Below are 21,290 nucleotides of genomic sequence, written 5' to 3'. Positions count from 1 at the left end.
TCCTTTTTTCATTAATCTCTCCTACCTTCGACGCTATTACAGATTTTTTGCCTGAATCTGTGCATTTGGTTAAAACCTGCTGTATCTCATTTTTTCCTGTTTTGACAAAAGGTCATCAACTTGAAATCCTAGCTCTGTTTCTCTTGCCAACGATGCTGCCCGACCTGCTGGGTGTTTCCAGCATTTTCTGTTATTTCAATAAAGTGCCTCATTTTTATAAATATTGGCCAGATAGACCAATCTATCCACATGAAGAAATACACTTCCACATGAAAGCAGACATAGCACAGACATGGCGGTCGGCAGCCTCCTGTGCTGTTACCATATTTGATTCTAGGTAAACAAGACTTAGTGACTGCTCTTATCGCTGCTCTAAAAATCTTGTCCACAGACTAAATTGGGTGTCAGAAATGTAATGTTGCTTGTTTAGGCTGTACTGAGTTTCATACAGGGTTTGATAAAGACCATGAGAAAATCAACTGAACTTGTGGCATGAACATAGAATCATAGAATCGTATAGTGCAGAAGGAGGCCATTCAGCCGATATGGGGCTATGAGTGTTTAGAGGATGATTTTGTTGTTCAACTGGGCACTTGTTAACCTGGGCACTTTTTAGCCCGCTGCTTGGATTCTTCTACTAGGGAAGTGCCTCAGGTGTGTTACGTGGCTATGCCCTTTTGTTTTTGAAAATATTACTTTTCGACTTTCAACTGACTTGGAAATACACAATGGGCAAAATATTTCAAAGCAAGGCTGCCCAACCATTACAGCGAGATTGCAAGTGATACAGGTGTTCAGAAAGTCTTCACCGGAGAAAACAAGCTAAGGACTACTTGCTCTCTCCTTCTCTCTTGGAATAAGCGCATTGCCAACGAGAAGTTCGAGAAGCCAACTTTGCCAGACACCAAACAGCGATCTGAGAGCTTGAAATAATTGCAACATTTTTTGCATCTGATGCATCCAGTAAACCAGCTCAGCTAAATCAGCTGAGAAGTTTAAATTCTCCTCTTCCAACTTTGGTGACAGTGACCACAATTCGATTACGTTTACTTTAGCAATGGAAAAGGATAGGTATATACCAAAGGGCAAGAGTTATAGCTAGGGGAAAGGAAATTATGATGCGATTAGGCGAGATTTAGCTGGCATAGGTTGGGGAAAGAAACTGCAGGAGATGGGCACAATTGTCATGTGGAACTTGTTCAAGGAACAGCTACTACGCGTCCTTGATAAATATGTACCTGTCAGGCAGGGAGGAAGCAGACATGTGAGGGAACCGTGGTTTACTAAGGAGGTTGAATCTCTTTTGAAGAGGAAGAAGGAGACTTATGTTAAGATGAGACGTGAAGGCTCACTTAGGGCGCTTGAGAGTTACAAGTTAGCCAGGAAGGACCTAAAGAAAGAGTTAAGAAGAGCCAGGAGGGGACATGAGAAGTCTTTGGCAGGTAGGATCAAGGAAAATCCTAAAGCTTTCTATAGGTATGTCAGGAGTAAAAGAATGACTAGGGTAAGATTAAGGCCAGTCAAGGACAGGAGTGGGAAGTTGTGCGTGGAATCTGAAGAGATAGGAGAGGCACTAAATGAATATTTTTCGTCGGTATTCACACTGGAGAGGGACAGTGTTGTTGAGGGGAGTACTGAGATGCAGGCTGTTGGACTGGATGGTATTGATGTTCATAAGGAGGAGGTGTTAGCAATTCTGGAAAGGGTAAAAATAGATAAGTCCCCTGGGCCGGATGGGATTTATCCTAGGAATCTCTGGGAGGCTAGAGAGGAGATTGCAGAGCCTTTGGCTTTGATCTTTGTGTCGTCATTGTCTACAGGAACAGTGCCAGAAGACTGGAGGATAGCAAATGTTGTCCCCTTGTTCAAGAAGGGGAGTAGAGACAACCCTGGTAATTATAGACCAGTGAGCCTTACTTCTGTTGTGGGCAAAGTATTGGAAAGGATTATCAGAGATAGGATTTATAATCACCTAGAAAGGAATAATTTGATTAGGGATAGTCAGCACGGTTTTGTGAAGGGTAGGTCGTGCCTCACAAACCTTATTGAGTTCTTTGAGAAGGTGACCAAAGAGGTGGATGAGGGTAAAGCGGTTGATGTGGTGTATATGGATTTCAGCAAAGCGTTTGATAAGGTTCCCCATTGTAAGCTTTTGCAGAAAATATGGACACATGGGATTGAGGGTGATTTAGTGGTTTGGATCAGGAATTGGCTAGCTGTAAGAAAACAAAGGGTAGTGGTTGATGGGAAATATTCATCCTGGAGTTCAGTTACTAGTGGTGTACCGCAAGGATCTGTTTTGGGGCCACTGCTGTTTGTCATTTTTATTAATGACTTGGATGAGGGCGTGGAAGGATGGATTAGTAAATTTGCGGATGACACTAAAGTCGGTGGAGTTGTAGACAGTGCGGAGGGAAGTGGCAGGTTACAGAGGGACATTGATAAGCTGCAGAGCTGGGTTGAGAGGTGGCAAATGGAGTTTAATGCGGAAAAGTGTGAGGTGATTCACTTTGGAAGGAGTAACAGGAATACAGAGGACTGGGCTAATGGTAAGATACTTGGTAGTGTGGATGAACAGAGGGATCTGGGTGTCCATGTGCATCGATCCCTGAAAGTTGGCACCCAGGTTGATAAGGTTGTTAAGAAGGCGTACGGTGTGTTAGCTTTTATTGGTAGAGGGATTGAGTTTCGGAGCCAGGAGGTCATGCTGCAACTGTACAAAACTCTGGTGTGGCCGCATTTGGAGTATTGCGTACAGTTCTGGTCGCCGTATTATAGGAAAGATGTGGAAGTGTTGGAAAGGGTGCAGAGGAGATTTACCAGGATGTTGCCTGGTATGGTGGCAAAATCGTATGAGGAAAGGCTGAGGGGCTTGAGGTTGTTTTCGTTAGAAGAAGAAGGTTAAGAGGTGACTTAATAGAGGCATACAAGATGATGAGAGGATTAGATAGGGTGGATAGTGAGAGCCTTTTTCCTCGGATGGTGTTGGCTAGCACGAGGGGACATAGCTTTAAATTGAGGGGTGAGAGATATAGGACAGATGTTAGAGGTAGGTTCTTTACTCAGAGAGTGGTAAGGGCGTGGAATGCCCTGCCTGCAGCAGTGGTGGACTCGTCAACGTTGAGAGCGTTCAAGTGGTTATTGGATAAACATATGGATGATATTGGAATAGTGTAGATTAGAGGGGCTTTAGATTGGTACCACTGGTCGGCGCAACATCGAGGGCCGAAGGGCCTGTACTGCGCTGTAATGTTCTATGTTCTTCAAGAACAATCAAAGGACACTTAACCATGTATTTTACCTTTTTTACATTGGATTCTAACTATCCTTATTTCTATTACGTGTGTGTGTGGGTCCTAATGACTGCATGAGGGCCAAATGTTTGATATTGTGTTTTTATTATTTTTCTCTGGTTTAGTGTTTAATAAGTTTGCTCTTCCTTTCACTCAAGAAAATATTGTTTAATTTGGCTCCTTAAAGCACACACCTTAAATTGTTAAATAAATTCTGACGTGGAAAAGATAAATCTGCAAATGAAAGTTGGAACTTTGTTGTCATCAACCACTGAGGTTGGATAGAGGGGAACCAGTTCACCCCTTTCTTGGTCATAACAGGTGAAATGGCGTTTAATTGCTCTTTGGTGAGAGAAACCTGCAGTTCATCAGATGCTTGAACATATCCAGAAAAGAACACAGGAGAACAGAAAACAATGGTAACACTACAGTGCATGGAGGACATTGACACTGGCATCATGTGTATGCCACCTTCCCTCAGCCCACCAGTGATGGCAAGACTTCAGAGTTTTCAGAAAATCTCATTCCTATCTTTTTGAGTCCTTCCCTAACAGGTTCCCTCTGATCTTTAAAAATTCACTTCTTTGATCAAGCTGTTGGTGAGCCTTCTCAACATCTTTCTTCATCATTCTTCCTTGCTGCTACCTCTGAAACATCCTGTAATGTTCTTTTTAAAAGGACAAAGAAAGTCTTGCTTTTATACAGCACCTGTCGTGATTTCGGGACATCCCACAGAAATAGGAAGAATTGTTGCAGGAGGGCAACTCAGAAATGACAGGGCAGTGGCATTAACTGAATTGTTCCTCAAGTGAGCCAGCATAAACGCAATAGCTGAATGGCCTCCTTCTGCATTGAAACCATTGTCTAATTATTGAGAGGGGGAGTGTATAGAATGGTCGATAATGTAAAATGCTTAAACCATAGAAATCCTATTTTTTTCTTTCAGATATGATGCCTCTTTTGCACAATTATGTGACTGTCGACACAGATGCATTTCTGTCTAATCCTAAAAATGTCGAGATTATTTACAACTTGTGTAAAAAGGTAAATTCTTAATTTATTAGTTGGTAGCTAAAGAAAGATCATCTCTGTACTTACATAACCCCATTGACATCCTCAAACCATCCTGCCAGTGAATTACTCTAGAAGTTTAGTCACTACTGTCATGCAGCAATAGATAATGGACAGTTTGTTACATCAAGGTCACGTGAACAGCAGTGAGGTGAATGATCAGTAAATCTGCTTTAGCGACGTTGTCTAAGTAATAGATATTGCTTAATACACCGGGTGAGCTTCTCGGCAAAGTGCCATGGAACTTTTAAACTTATCACAACAGGTGTGCTTGGCTCAATGTCTCGTTTGAAAGACAGCAGCTGCAGTAACATACTTTCTAATTCCAATTAGTGATTCACAAGAGGCCAGAATTAGAGGAATATGGTGGGTGTGGGTGAGGATCATTGGGAATTAAAGAAGTATGGCGGGTTTGGGCAAGGGTCAGTGGGGATTTAAAGGAGTATGGTGGGGTGTGGGCAAGGTTCATTGGGGGTTAAAGGAGTATGTGGGGTGTGGGCAAGGTTCATTGGGGGTTAGAGGAGTATGATGGGGTGTAGGTGATGGTCAGTGGGGGTTAAAGGAGTATGTGGGGTATGGGCAAGGTTCATTGGGGGTTAGAGGAGTATGATGGGGTGTAGGTGAGGATCAGTGGGGGTTAAAGGAGTATGGTGGGGTGTGGGTGAGGGTCAGTGGGGGTTAAAGGAGTATGATGGGGTGTGGGCAAGGGTCAGTGGGGGGTTAAAGGAGTATGTGGGGTATGGGCAAGGGTCAGTGGGGGGTTAAAGGAGTATGTGGGGTATGGGCAAGGTTCATTGAGGGTTAGAGGAGTATGGTGGGGTGTGGGTGAGTGTCATTGAGGTTAGAGGAGTATGGCGGGAGTTGGCACAAACATGATGGGTCGAGTGGGATATTCTATGAATGACCTTAATAAAGAGTGTTGCGGTTTTCAATCTAAGTGCTAAGGGATTTCAAAGGTTGTCTGTTTTACAAAAGGTGTCTCAGTCTTCATCTTGTATCGTCACTACCTACGCAGTTACTTGGCTTATATTTTTCAATGGGTTTCAAATGAAACTAGTGTGTTTATTTGGTCTTTTATGTAGCTGTTACCAAATGAGTCTCTGGCCTGCATTCAGCAAACTAGTAACTTGTGTGATGTGTTCTCAGGTCCTGACAGGGGATGCAGGGGAAGATGCAGAGTGCCATGCTGCAAAACTGCTTGAGGTGATCATTCTTCAATGTCAGGGGAAGGGCATTGACCAGGTAATGGATGGATCCACCTGTATGTACCGCAGGGTAAAATCTGTAACTTCAATTTCCACAGCAAAGGCAGGAGGTCACAGGAGGCCAGCTAGAGCATTGTATTGCATAGGCTTGATCAACTGTTTCTGGCTGTAATCGATCCTCCCATAAATTATGGAGGTGATCAATTAATCCATGGGTTTGTTCAGCACGAGATCAGTGTATTTTATGTGCAACGTGCTGAATGGGCAGTTCACTCGGAAGTGTTGGATTAGTTTGCTCAGCAGAATTTTGTGGCTGATATGTACAATCTCCAGCTCCCACCAACTGAGTGACCAACGAACCATTTTGGTTTTTGTTTTAGTTATTGTAATATTAGCAGTTCATTTGTATCCTCCCCAAGCTAATCCTCTTCTCCACACACTCACAGCATTCAGTATTGCAAAAGAGTATCGAGGACCTCAGTTTTGTACAGTGTTGGATCCGGCTGTCGTAATGTATTCACAAATGTCCTGACTCATGCATTATGTGCTTAGATTGATGTTAGGACAATAGGTCCTGCTTGCTGGCTTGAATTAAGCTTAACCTGTTTGCTCTTGTAAGCAGGATGTTTCTCTTGTAAATGTGGAGTCCAGTGCTGTCTGAAAGTATCATGAGCTTGTTAACTCCGCCAGATTCAAGGCTAAATTTAAATTTGCTGTGAGTTAACAAGCTACTTGTGGCTTTCAGTGTGACATTCTGTGTTCTACATAACTTATGCTATTATCGAATTCTGAATGCTTTCTGCAAAATTACTTTGAATAGGCTCTTTCAGTCACTCAAGAAGATTGGGTGATGGAAGCGCACAAGGTTTGACAGGGAAACTTGGATATTCTTGCTGTTGGTATTAAAAGTTAAAATGGACTAGAATGGTTTGTGCCTAGTCCTATTAACCAAATTATAGGGAGGCGGTGGCATAGTGGTAATGTCACTGGACTGGTAATCCAGAGACAAAAGCCGGGGACACAGGTTCAAATCCAAGCATAATGGAATTTAAATTCATTTCATCAATCTGGAATTCAAAGCTCGTCTAACAGTAACCATGAAAGCATTGTCAAATGTCATTAAAAACCTATTTGGTTCACTAATGCAATTTGTGGAAAGAAATCTACCATCCTTGCCTGGTCTGGCCTGCATGTAACTCCTGAACCACGGCAATGTGATTTACCTTTAATTGCGCATTGAAATGGGCCTGCAAGGTTCTCCCTACTAACGTCTGGTGGCTTGTGCTAAAATCGGGAGAGCTGTCCCACACAGGAGTCAAGCAACAGCCTGACGTAATCATACTCTCAGAATAATACCTTACAGAAATGTCCAAGACACCATCATCACCATTATTGAGTATGTCCTGTCCCTGTGGCAGAACAAACCCACCAAAGGTGAATCAGAAGAGACTTTGCCCTCACCAATATACCTGTCAGAGATCATCTGGTCATGACAGTATTGGTAGGAATGGCCACCACACAGTACTTGTGGAAATGAAGTCCTGTTTTCATGTTGACGTTACCCTCCATTGTATTGCACTTCCATTGTGCTAAACGGGACAGATTTTGTTACAGCTCTAGCAACTCAAGACTAGGCATCCATGAGGATTTGTGGGCCACCAACAGCAAACTTGTGTGCAACTACAATCTGTAATCTCTTGGGCCTGGCATATCTTCCACTCTACCATTACCATGAAGCTTGGCAATCAACCCTAGTTCAATGAAGAATGCAGGAGGATTTGCTAGGAGCAACACCAGGCATACCTAAAAAGGAGGCGTCAACCTGGTAAAGCTACAACATAGGACTACTTGCATACCAATTCGTGGAAGCAACATGCGATATTCAGAGCGAAGAGATCCCTAATACCAATGGACCAGATCTAAGCTCTGCAGTCCTATCACATCCATTCGTGAATGGTGAAGGACAGTTAAACAACTAACAGGAGGAGGAGGCTCTACAAATATCCCTATTCAAAATGATGAGGGAGCCCAGGACATTGCTGCAAAAGGCAAGGCTGAAGTATTTACGATCATCTTGAGGCAGAAGTGCCAAATGGATGATCCATTTCAGCCTCCTCCAAGGTTTCCACCGTCACAGATTCCAGTCTTCAACCAATTTGATTCAATCCACATGATAACAAGAAATGTTGAAGGCACTGGATACTGTAAAGACACTGGTTCTAGACAAGTTTCTGGCAATAGTATTAAAGAATTGTGCTCTAGAACTGGCTGCATCTAGCTGGGCAAGCTGTTTCAGTACACCTTCCAGTTCAACGCCATACCCGGCAATGTGGAAAATTGCCCAAGTGTGTCCTGTACACACAATGTAGGAGAAATCCAACCCAGAAAATTGCCATCCATCAGTCTACTTTCAATCATCAGCAAAGTGATGGAAGGGGTCGTCAGCAGTGCTATCAGGTGGCATTACTCGGCAATAACCTGCTCACTCAGTTTGGGTTCTGCAGAGCCACTCAGCTCCTGACCTCATTGCAACCTTAGTCCAAACTTGGACAAAAGAGAAGCATTCAAGTGGTGAGGTGAGAGTTAGTGCTTTTGACATCAAGGCTGCATATGACAGGGGTGTGGCATGATAATAACCCTAGCAAAACTGAAACTAAGGAGAATCAGGAGGTTACTCTCCACTGTTTGGAATAATACCGAGCACAAAGGAAGAAGATTGTAGTTGTTGGAAGTCAATCCCCTCAGTCCCAGCACATCACTGCAGGAGTTCCTCAGAGTAGTGTCCTAGGCCCAGCCATCTTCAGCTATTTCATCAATAACCTTCCCTCCATCATAAGGTCAGAAGTGGTGATGTTTGCTGAAGGTTGTCGAGTGTTCAGTTGCATTCACTTAGACAGTGAAGCAGTCCATGTCCATGTGCGCAAAGACCTGGACAGCATTCAGGTTTGGGCTGATAAGTGGCAAGTCACATTTGTTCCATACAAATGCCAGGCAATAACCATCTCCAACTAGAGAGAACCTAACCATCTTTCCTTGGCATTCAATTGCATTGCCATCACTGAATCCCCAACTGTCAATACCCTGGAGGTTACTATTGACCAGAAACTGAACTCGGCACGCCATATAATTCTGTGGCTACAAGAGCAGGTCAGAGGCTGGAAATGCTATGGGGAGTAACTCATCTCCTGACTTCCCAAAGCCTGTGCACCATCTACAAGGAAGAAGTATTATTGAATACTCTCTACTTGCCTGGGTGAGTGCAGCTCAATATCACCCAGAACAAAGCAGCATACTTGATTGGCACCCCATCTACCACCTTAAAAGTTAATTTCCTCCACTGCTAATGCACAGAGACAACAGTGTGTACCATCTACAAGATGTACTGCAGCAACTCACCAAGGCTCCTTAGAATAGCACTTTCCAAACCCATGACCACTATTATCTAGAAGGACAAGGACAGTGGTTTTATAGGAACACTACCACCTACAAGTTCCCATCCCAGCCATACACCAATCCGACTTGAAGCTTTATCACCATTCATTCCTTCACTGTCACCGGGTCAAAATCCTAGAACTGTTTTCCTAGCAAACGTGTGGGTATCCCTAAACCTCATGGTCTGCAGCAGTTCAAGAAAGTGACATATAACCTATTCAATCAGCATTGGCAGGCTGTTCAGCTATGGTGGCATCATAACCAAGTCCTGATCACCATTCTGTGATTACATATTATAAAGTATGTGCACATATTGGCTGAGGACATGCTTAGCTGGGGGGAGGCAGTTAAACAGCTTGCCAGCACTCACTGTCAAGGCTTACAGATAAAGGATACAAGTTACTGGACAGTCAGTGCACGATCGAAGGGATGAAATTTGTTGAAAATCTAGAAAAGCAGCAGCTCACGTACAGCCTAAAAATTCTAAAAATAAAATGTTTTCTCTGTCTCATTAGTGTATTCCATTGTTTGTTGAAGCAGTCCTGGAACGATTAACTCGTGGAGTTAAAACAAGTGAACTGCGGACCATGTGCCTTCAGGTGGCCATTGCTGCCCTTTACTACAGCCCCATGCTACTTGTGAATACCTTGGAAAACATTTGCTTTTCACACAGTGCAGAGCCTATCACAGCGCAGTTTATTAATCAGTGGATGAATGACACAGATTGTTTTCTCGGGTAAGCAAATCCTTTGATTAGGCAAATAATCAGTGTGTTCCTTTGCTGTATTACAGGACCTGCTGCAAATCCTGACCTAAGGTGCTCACACGAGGTTGAGCACTGGTAGATAAAACCATGAGAAAATACAGCAATAATTTGGGTTTCATTATTTAATAGTTGCATAGAATACAAAAGTATTTATACAAAAACATTGGTTAGTCCACAGTTAAGAGTACAAACTTACTGCAGTTTTCAACACACCATCGAAAGAACTTCCAAGCCATTTATACACTGTGTACAGTGTAGATTCGCCAGAATTATTGTTGAGGTTGCAAAATGGTTTCTATTAGAAAATACTAGGGATAATGAGAGACTGAAGGGGGAGAAAGCTGAGATGGTTTAATACAGGTTTTAAATCATAAGTTTTGCTCAAGTGCAAAGGGAAGGATTATATCCTGTCCTCAGGGAGTAAATGGAAATCTGGGCTGCTGGTCTGGGGCTCCCGCCTTTCGCCAGGGCTATGCATGTTGGATGCTGACAGATGACCTGCACTGCAGGTTTGTGGTCAGGAGACGATTGGTAGTCAGGACTGCTGACCTGTTCTTTTGAGTGCCCCATCCCTGTAATAGGTTAATGTGAATGTGCACATGCTGGGAATTTGATTTTGTAGTTTAAAAATGCCCATCAGAAGTTAAAAGCAAGACCACATGCAGTGCCTCCATTTTCCACTAGTTTTCCTTATCCGTTAGATAAGGGATCTGTTCCACTTAATAACTGTTCTTAAATGGAAGGATGTGGAAAGATTAAATATTGCAAGAGGGGGAGTATCTGAATTGTTCTTTGGCACAGAGCAGGTAAATTATTTCGCTTTTAATTTACAATATTTTATCATTTGTTTTGTGTCTGTTGTGTGACAGTAGTGAACCTTGGTAGTTGTAGTAGGAGTGATACATCAGCACGAAAGATGATCAGAAGGTTTTACAATGCTTATACCAATAGTGAATCTGTCATTGCTTGCTTCATTTATTTTCATTATTTTTAAGTATTTTAGAAGAAAATTATTCAATTGCGTACGTAATTATTCGCTTGCACTGGATTTAGTAATTTGTTCTGACTGCAATTTAGTGCCTGTTATAATTACTTCTATTGCCAGGCTTCATGATCGGAAGGTCTGTATCATTGGTCTGAGCACGCTAATGGAAATGCAAAACAGACCAGAAGCTGTGGATGCTGTGGCCACTCAAATTCTACCTTCATTGCTGCTTCTCTTCCTTGGCCTAAAGCGAGCGTACGCAAGCAGAGCTCCCAATGACCTGAACGAGAATGGAGAAGAGGAAAATGAGGATACTGAAGAAAATGGTTCTTTGTTTTTTTTATGTGTTTACTTTTATAATGAATACAAGCTTTTCTCCGTCTTCATGCGTGTGCGCGCGTGTGTGTTTTGTTAAATTTCCTCGCCAATTTCCATTGCTCCTCTCCTCGAGTTAACTCTCTGGGTTATGATTCCATGTGAGTTGAATGGCATCTGCCGCCTTCTCCAGCTGGCCATAGTTGTGGGAGTCAGCATTGCTGCAGTGCTGGGGAATACAACCAGACTGAATAATGTAGCTACCTGACATCCACATGTACTTTTTCCATCACAATGTGCTAGATAGTTATTGGGAGGGGGCCTCCTGGCGGATTTCTTCCCCTTATTAACTCCCAAGGGATGCTGAGACCATTTGTGATAGCCCCATTCCTAGTTAAAGTGATTATCAACCCTTGTACTCCTGTTTTGAGAAAGGTTATGTAACCAAATGCTAGAATTAACACATTTAGCACCAACATTGAAGTAACAGTTAATAATGAGTTTGTGATCTTACCTTGCACTGGTTGTTGTAGAGAAATTAAAAGAGTGAAAGTCTAGACAGGAGCACATTTTTGCTCCATGTTGTCCCACTTTATTTTTATTGAATACAATGACAGACTGAGCAAAGTTTTGTTGAGTAGTTTAATAAGTGTGGAGGTAAGTTATGGTAACAATTCCCCATGCAAGTGTGGACAATCTGTTAAGTCACATGGAATCAGAGTCAAGTCTGAGAATTCTCAGCTAATATCCAAAAGCACAATCTTCCAGGCAGGGTCACTGGATAGTAACGGTACAGGAACACTGACTATTACCAGATGTATAGTGACTCACTGAAACAAACCAATTGCTGAATTCTGGCTGAGAGGTTTGAGCAAAATAATTTTAAAATAACATTTGAGGTAATATTTGTTAAATATAGGCAGCACAGTGGTTAGCACTGCTGCCTCACAGCACAAGGGACCCAGCTTCAATTCCAGCCTTAGGTGACTGTGTGGAGTTTGCACGATCTCGCAGTGTCTGAGTGGGTTTCCTCCGGGTGCTCCCATTTCCTCCCACAGTTCAAAGATGTGTAGGTTAGGTGAATTGGCCATGGTAAACTTGCAGGTTTACAAGGGTAGGGTGGGGGGTTTGGCCTGGGTAAGATGCTCTTCTGGGTAGTTGCTGCAGATTCAATGGGCTGAATGGCCTCTTTCTGCACTGTAGGGATTCTATGATTCTATGTTTAATTTAATAGACTTATATTTGATCATTTCTGCAGAATCTGATTCAATTTATCTCAGAGTGTAGAGGAACTAGAGATTATACATCAGCTAATAATTGATATTTTTCGATCATTGTACCATGTAGTATTTGCTGAAGATAGACACTTCATCTGGAAGTGGCTCCATTGGCTGTAGGGCAAAGAATCAAGGCTTGGGAACAGAAGGCTGTTAAATTTTACTCAATAGTCAGAATGCCAAAGTAATTGAGCAGAACTTGTTATAGAGGCACTGAAGATTCACAGCAAATGTGAAGTAGCAGTGGGGAAACCAATATTCTAGAAAGTGTCGCTGGAAAAAAGGTGCATTATTTTGTTATGAGTTCTCCACATTCAGAACATTCTGTTCAGTTTTCTATCCCAAATCTAGTGATGGGTGTTGCTACTCAACAGTAAATTAGATGATGACTAAAATCAGATTTCTTGATTAGAAGCGCACGTTTAGAATATTAAAATTTTATTTTTGTTTTGTACTGACCAAGGCTTGGGAAATAGACTTGAGATTTTTACAGTTCTGATTCAATTGAATGTGGTGAGTTTGAATCACAGGTTTTAAAATGGATAATCATAGGCTTAAGAAATCTTAACAAACATAACTATCAGATTGGATACCGGAAAATAATTATTTCCTGTTAAGATTGCTACACTGAAATAGGTTGCTAATGTGGTAAATATGGATTGGCTACAGTCATTTTGGGAGAATTGGTACAAGTGAGCCAAATGGCTTTCTTCTGTTGCGTAAAAGTCCATGATTTTAAGCCACTTGAAATTCTTGAGGAATGAGGACATTGTGACATTTTGGCAGGGTGGTGGATTGTGTATTAGTTAAGTATGCCTTGAATTATGTCTTGGGCATCTATGATTTCTTGAAACTTTCTTCATTGTTTTATGGCGTTGAGGAATTTCCTGGAGATTATCATGAAACTGGCTGGTGTTTTCTCTCTCTCCATCTCTTTTATATTACCAATGGTTCATAGAATCATAGAACCCTACAGTGCAGAGAGAGGCCATTCGGCCCATCAAGTCTGCACCGACCACAATCCCACCCAGGCCCTACCCCCATATCCCTACATATTTTACCCGCTAATCCCTCTAACCTTTGCATCTCAGGACACTAAGGGCAATTTTAGCATGGCCAATCAACCTAACCCGCACATCTTTGGACTGTGGGAGGAAACTGGAGCACCCGGAGGAAACCCAGGCAGACACGAGGCGAATGTGCAAACTCCACACAGACAGTGACCCGAGCCGGGAATTGAACCCAGGTCCCTGGAGCTGTGACGCAGCAGTGCTAACCACTATGCTACCGTGCCGCCCCTTGGAAATTGTACATCTAGTGGATAGAGTGAATATTATAAGAACATAAGAACATAAGAAATAGGAGCAGGAGTAGGCCATCTGGCCCTTCGAGCCTGCCCCGCCATTCAACAAGATCATGGCTGATCTGAAGCGAATCAGTTCCACTTACCCGCCTGCTCCCCATATCCCCTAATTCCCTTATCGATCAGAAAACTATCTACCCGTGATTTAAACATATTCAACGAGGAAGCCTCCACCTCTTCAATGGGCAGAGAATTCCAGAGATTCACTACACTCAGAGAAGAAGTTCCCCCTCAACTCTGTTCTGAACCGGCCCCCCCTTATTTTGAGGCTGTGCCCTCTAGTTCTGGTTTCCCTTCTAAGTGGAAAGAATCTCTCCACCTCTACCCTATCCAGCCCCTTCATTATCTTATATGTCTCTATAAGATCACCCCTCATCCTTCTAAACTCCAACGAGTACAGACCCAATCTGTTTAATCTCTCCTCATAAGCTACACCCCTCATCTCCGGTATCAACCTGGTGAACCTTCTCTGCACTCCCTCCAAGGCCAATATATCCTTTCGCAAATAAGGGGACCAAAACTGCACACAGTACTCTAGTTGCGGCCTCACCAGTGCCTTGTACAGTTGCAGCAAGACCTCCCTGCTTTTATATTCTATCCCCCTCGCGATAAAGGCCAACATTCCATTCGCCTTCTTGATCACCTGCTGCACCTGCAGACTGAGTTTTTGCGATTTGTGCACAAGGACCCCCAGGTCCCTCTGCACAGTCGCACGATGTAATTTTTCTCCATTTAAATTTATGCACTTAATGGTGATATCAGTTAAATCAACCTACACCAGGAATCAAATCTGGAAGTTTCTAGTGATTGTGGCTTACTTGGTTCATTTTTTTTTTAACCATGTTTTGCGGTCTTTCCATTCTCTCCTGCAGGTGACAATTCATTTGCTATGATTCTGCAGATCAGAATTGAGTTTCCAATGTACTACTCAAGTGGCCATCGTTCATGTTTGATCCTTTATGATGAATCTCACAGAATCATAGAATCCCTACAGTACAGAAGGAGGCCATTTGGCCCAATGAGTCTGCACTGACTCAGGCGGAACAGTGGCACAGTGGTTAGCACTGCTGCCTCTCAGTGCCAGGGACCCAGGTTCAATTCTGGCCTCGGGTGACTGTGTGGAGTTTGCACATTCTCCCTGTGTCTGCGTGGGTTTCCTCCAGGCATTCCGGTTTCCCCCCTCAGTCCAGAGGGATTAGCAGGGTAAATACTTGGGGTTATGGGGCTAGGGCCTAGGTGGTGCAAGCTCGATAGGCCAAATGGCCTCCTTCTGCACTGTAGGGATTCTATGACTCGCTAACAGAGCATTCTACCCAGGTCCTATCCTAGTAACCCAACGTATTTACCCCACTAACCCCTCTAACTCACATATCCTGGGACGTTGCGTGGCAATTTAACATGGCCAATCAACCTAAATCTTTGGACTGTGGGAGGAAACTGGAGCATCTGGAGGAAACCCACGCAAAATGGGGAGAATGCGCAAACTCCACATAGACAATCACCCAAGACCAGAATTGAACCCGGGTCCCTGTGAGGCAGTGGTGCTAACCACTGTGCCACCATGCCGTCCATTAGAACATTTGTGTGGATTTAGAGGATCATAGCCAAGTCTAGTCTTGCATGGTCACTATTCATGTATGTTTCCATCATGGATTCCTGTAAAAGCAATCAGGCATAGAAATTCAAGGGTACTTGCACTAACTAGTATTCCTCCAACACCGAGCTCAGCACAGACAGGGGATTGAAATTCCAATATCCTGATTTCTACAGAATAACTTCTGGTTAAACGAATATATCAGTTAAAAAGCAGAGCCCTTTTCTTTGCCCTTACTTATCCTTAAGCTGCTAATGTTTTTATTGAGTAAAGGTTTTCTTTCTAAGATGTAGTTCTCACTTTCAGAAGAGATTCCAAGTGATGAAGATGACATTCGTGAAGCGGGACAGCAGTATCTGGAGATGCTGGACCAACATCAGGTGCAGGAAGATGATGAGGATGATGATGATGATGATTGGGATGAAGATGGGTTAGAAGAAACTGCCCTGGAAGGGTTCTCTACACCTCTGGATGAAGACAACAGTGTTGATGAATACCAGATTTTTACATCAGCGCTGTTAAGTATGTGTTCTCAGACAATTTGCATGCCCAAATGTCAATATTGAAATTTAACCATTTAACTAAATGTGGTTTGACGGGGGAGTGATGATTTCTATTAAAATTAGCGATGATTTCCATGGGTCATAATTTCAATCAGTGCAATGCAACACTGCGGTTTTTTGCTGCACTTAAACCATGAGCATTGCACAGATTGTCTTCTGGTGCAATAATTGATGTGTTTCAAGCACAAAAGTGAGTTGAAACCTGTTCCAAGCACTTGCTTGTGTATCAGCACATTATGAACTGTTAGCAGCAATGTTGATATATTCTTGTGCAACTGCAGACAAAAATGGAGCCAGAGGGAAGGGAGTTCTTTTGTACATCGTAAACGCATCTCTCAACTGTGCATTTTTGATCAGGAAATCCTGCCACTGAGCAAAACTATTGAGAAATTAGGAGGCAAAAGCTTCAAGTTGCAAAATTAAACGATGCGCAGATTTTCTATAAAATCACACATCTGCCACAACCACTAACTTGAATTCCATTCTGTCAGAATTTTAGCGGTGGGTGAAGGACGAGAGTAACTTAAACTAACTTTGTGAGTTCTCTTTTTGAAACTTGGAGATTATATCTGTATTGATACAGTTAATCACGCATCATTATGATGCGCATTGCAGACTGAGCGGTATGCAGTTATTGACATGAGAAATTTGTGTGCACTACAATCTGGAGTTATTTTTTGTTACAGGGGTACAAAGTAGGGATGCTGCCTGGTACCAGACTCTCACTGCCCCTTTGAGCGAGGACCAGAGGAAACAGTTACAGGAAATCTTTACACTGACAGAACAGCGAAAAAACGCAGCAGGTTAGTCCCGACACAGGGCTGTGTATTTTTGTGTAAATGGCAACAGTGCGAATGTTTCGATATTGAGCATATTCCACATTCCCTTTCACCACCCCCACAAACTTTGCACTATGCACTTTTAGTTAATACCAAGTAAGTTTTTGCAGTACTGCTGATGACCTACTGATGTCACCAGTGGACTTTTTGATTCTCAGAATGCAAATCGAATTTGTGTCAAAACAAAGTTTGAAAAACGTTGCCTCTCGGCATTGGAAGACCTGGAATCGGGCAGAATTATCAGAAATGCTATTTTCTTTATAAATGCCTCTTATGATTTTACACTAGGGAAATTTTTGAAGTTACAGCACTGAAACAGGTCATTTGACCCAACCGATGTATGATGGTGTTTAACCTCAACCAAAGTCTCCTCCAACCCTACTTCATCTCACACCATTAACATACCCTTCTTTTCATTTATCCCTTATATTTATCCAACTTGCACTTAAATGCACCTGTACCATTCATCTCAACTGCTACTTATGGTCATGAGTGTCACAAAAAATCTTAATGCATTGTCTACAAAATCTGAAGTTGTGTGACTTCAGTTCAGGAATGTTGTACGAATGAGTGCAAAGGGACCATGGATGATTACGGAAAATGTGTGAAATGCAAGATGTGTGTTTGAAAAGTTGAACAAGCTCCTCAATGCTGTAAGGGTACAACAAGAAGTCTCACAACACCAGGTTAAAGTCCAACAGGTTTATTTGGTAGCACAAGCCACTAGCTTTCGGAGCGTCGCTCCTTCATCAGGTGAGTGGGATTTCAGTTCACAAACAGGGCATATAAAGGCACAAAATCAATTTACAAAATAATGGTTGGAATGTGAGTCTTTACAGGTAATCAAGTCTTAAAGGTACAGACAATGTGAGTGGAGAGAGGGTTAAGCACACTGGGAACAAGTGAAATTGTGTGCAAGATCAACATTTCTGTACAATGCGATTGAATCATCCGTTCAAATAGTTGAGGTTCAAAGTTTAAAATAATCAGTCAGTTTTCTGTGGCTGCTTTGGGAATTCCGACGTGCCATAGCGAAAAACCGCACCGACCTCCTCAAAAGACAAACACGGGACACGGTGGACAGAGTACCCTTCGTCGTCCAGTACTTCCCCGGAGCGGAGAAGTTACGACATCTTCTCCGGAGTCTTCAACATGTCATTGATGAAGACGAACATCTCGCCAAGGCCATCCCCACACCCCCACTTGCCTTCAAACAACCACACAACCTCAAACGGACCATTGTCCGCAGCAAACTACCCAGCCTTCAGGAGAACAGTGACCACGACACCACACAACCCTGCCACAGCAACCTCTGCAAGACATGCCGGATCATCGACACAGATGCCATCATCTCACGTGAAAACATCATCCACCAGGTACACGGTACATGCACTTGCAACTCGGCCAACGTTGTCTACCTGATACGCTGCAGGAAAGGATGTCCCGAGGCATGGTACATTGGGGAGACCATGCAGACGCTACGACAACGGATGAATGAACACCGCTCGACAATCACCAGGCAAGAGTGTTCTCTTCCTGTTGGGGAACACTTCAGCAGTCACGGGCATTCGGCCTCTGATCTTCGGGTAAGCGTTCTCCAAGGCGGCCTTCACAACAACGTAGAGTCGCTGAGCAGAGACTGATAGCCAAGGTCCGCATACATGAGGACGGCCTCAACTGGGATCTTGGATTCATGTCACACTATCTGTAACCCTCACAACTTGCCTGGGCTTGCAAAATCTCATTAACTGTCCTGGCTGGAGACAATACACATCTCTTTAACCTGTGTTTAACCCTCTCTCCACTCACATCGTCTGTACCTTTAAGACTTGATTACCTGTAAAGACTCGCATTCCAACCATTATTTTGTAAATTGAGTTTGTGTCTTTATATGCCCTGTTTGTGAACAGAACTCCCACTGACCTGATGAAGGAGCGGCGCTCCGAAAGCTAATGGCTTGTGCTACCAAATAAATCTGTTGGACTTTAACTTGGTGTTGCGAGACTTCTTACTGTGTTTACCCCAGTCCAACGCCGGCATCTCCACATCAAGGGTACAACAAAGCAGAAACTGGTGTAAAACTAACGATATACCTATTCATTATATAGCGGAATTTCGGTAATGCTGAACCAGTTTTCCTGTAAATGCTCTGTTTGGACTAATTTTCTGAATGGAATACTGATCAGAATAGTACAAAGCCCTGACATTCTTGTGCTTTCCAATAGAATTGCTGATATTTTTGCAACCAGGCCCACATGTCTAAGCAAGGCATCACCATATTGAGCATGATTCCTCACTGCAAAGGGGGCAAGAAAGTTTTGATGTGAAAGATTTGCCCAATGTCAGTTTCATATCAAGGAAACAAACTCCTTATGGGTGTGTTCTACAGGAACACTGGAACAAAAATGGCTAATCTACTACCACAGCCCTTCCTCTGCCTTCTAAGTGACCTCCAGGTTTATGCAAATTCCTTTCAGTGAATCTTCTGCGAGCCTCTTAAATTGTACATCAAAGTCAGGGTGTAATCTAGTCTCCGGCAGGTCAAGTCCTGTTTTTATTGCCTCGGATTTTTGCTGGCATTTTGGGGATGCCATTCCATGATTCTGCCTTTTCCTGTAAGTCCAAAGCCAGTAGTATTGGAAATCATAGAAAATCGATTATTTTCAAATTAAAATAAAACTAGTTTAAAGATATGATGATCTTTTAATTTTCAAGAATGAAGGTTTAAGAGTACAAACTCTTAAATCAAATTAGAATGTATTTATCAGTGTTGAGAGCCTGAAATCCCCTATTGGAAATGGTGGCAAAGCTTTTAATTTCCCAATTCTTAAACAATTAATTACACTGGTATTTTTAATGACGTATTATTTGCATTAAACTGCATGAATACCGGGGGCAATTGCTATATTGGCATTCAATGTAGGAGAGACATTTACAGACTGAGTGGAGTAAAATTTATTTGACATTCATGAAGCAGTGGGAATAGTGATGAAAAAGATCACAGACATGTTTTAGAATTCCATTAACAGCACAATGAATCAAACTGAAATCTGGGCCATATGTGACTCCATTATCCATGGCTAGTGCCCCTTTAAATCTAAGAATAAGACTTGAGCTGACATAGAAATTAGATTTTCCAGACTGGATTTTTGGAAGGTGAACAGTGTTCTCAATCTGCTGTCATTTTTATTATCCAATCATTTCCTGTTTCACATTTCGGTTCTGTTTCATTTTTAATTTTCTTTTATTTCCTCAGAATCCAAGAAAATCGAAGGACAGGGTGGCTATAACTTTGACATGACCACACCAGTTCCCACAGCGTTTAATTTTGGAGCAACTCCAGGGGGCAACTGATCTACAGATGGCATTTTTAATTAAACTTCAGGGCATCATGAAAAAAATCTTCCATCCATCAGCATTACTGAAGCTGTCGGTAGACCTTTGGAACTGGTGTTGAACACTTCCAGTGCTGGATCGGAACTCGATTGTCATTTGAGGGTTCTGTCGGTATTTCCTTTGTTTCCCTCAAGCAAATGGAGTGAAAATCATCTCTCCTCTCCCACTCTTCTCCCCCCCCCCACCCCCAGCCCCCCGACCCCCTCCGCAGGCACTACGGGGAAAGGTTTGGTTAACCACCACCTCTCAGGTTCCCAATATACAGGCATTTGACGGGTTAATACTAGATACATAGTGCCTTCTGTCGCATGTGGATTGCCTCAGATTTTAGTTTGGAAAGAAATGGCATGATTTAAAGAAAAGTACTTTAACCATGTTTTTTTAATATTTACCAGAGATTTAAAAAAAATCTGCTTATTGCAGCTCTGCTATTTTTAAATTTCAGTGTGGTAACTGTTTTAACATTTAAAATATTATCCTTGGTGAAAAGCTGTCGGTTTCTGTGATTTGTGATAGCAGTGGTAGCCTAGGAATAAATAAATTGCAACTGTTTAAAATTATGTGGAAATTCACAAGTCCGTCTTGGCGGACAGTCGCGATTCCTTTTTTCTGAAAGGGGGACAAATTTTAATAAACGTGCACAGTTGAAAAATATCAATATTCTGGCAGTATGTTTAGCTGTTGAATTGCAGTCGAGAGTTTTAGACTTTGAGACATGAATTATTTTCTTGTTTATGTTCCATAAGGTATCAAATGCCCATCTGGGTAAAGCAAGAATTGTCACAGCCAATTACAGTACTTTTCATTGGTTCTTTGAGAGAGCTTGTGAGTTTTCATTCTCAGCTATTGGGTGCCTCAATAAAGCCTTTGGTTGAGCACATTTTTGTCTGAATGCATTCTAATTTGTTGAAATCTAACAACAGGATTGCAAGCTTTGATCAATTTAGGTTAAATTGAGAAACCTGGTTGAAGCATGCGAACAAGGAGCAGGAGTAGGCCATTTACCCCTCTAACCTGCTCCGCCATTTAATAAGATCATGGCTAATATGATAGTAACCTCAAATCTGCATCCTGCCTCTCCCTGATACCCTATCACCCCCTTACCAAGAATCTATCCACTTCTGCCAAAAATATTCAAAGACTCTGCTTCCACCACCTTTCCAGAAAAAGAGTTCCAAGCACTCATGACCC

General features: G+C 42.6%; 1 protein-coding gene across 3 annotated transcripts in view; it reads left to right on the top strand.

Moving 5' to 3' along the window:
- The window catches only part of ipo8 (importin 8), a 125,228-nt gene extending 104,249 nt beyond the window's left edge, over window positions 1-20,979 (top strand). For all 3 annotated transcript variants that reach the window (XM_078220226.1, XM_078220227.1, XM_078220228.1), the window contains 7 exons: window positions 4,240-4,337; window positions 5,511-5,606; window positions 9,517-9,737; window positions 10,873-11,078; window positions 15,608-15,823; window positions 16,551-16,667; window positions 19,960-20,979. In XM_078220226.1, the coding sequence (XP_078076352.1) occupies window positions 4,240-4,337; window positions 5,511-5,606; window positions 9,517-9,737; window positions 10,873-11,078; window positions 15,608-15,823; window positions 16,551-16,667; window positions 19,960-20,057 (1,052 nt within the window). In that variant the 3' untranslated portion in view covers window positions 20,058-20,979. The remainder of the gene's footprint in view (window positions 1-4,239; window positions 4,338-5,510; window positions 5,607-9,516; window positions 9,738-10,872; window positions 11,079-15,607; window positions 15,824-16,550; window positions 16,668-19,959) is intronic.
- Window positions 20,980-21,290: the final 311 nt, after the last annotated feature.

This window comes from Mustelus asterias, chromosome 9 (assembly GCF_964213995.1).
Source record: "Mustelus asterias chromosome 9, sMusAst1.hap1.1, whole genome shotgun sequence".
In the NCBI taxonomy this organism is placed as follows: Eukaryota; Metazoa; Chordata; class Chondrichthyes; order Carcharhiniformes; family Triakidae; genus Mustelus; species Mustelus asterias.
Note: the sequence above shows the minus strand (reverse complement) of the source record. Positions and strands in the feature narration are given on the sequence as shown.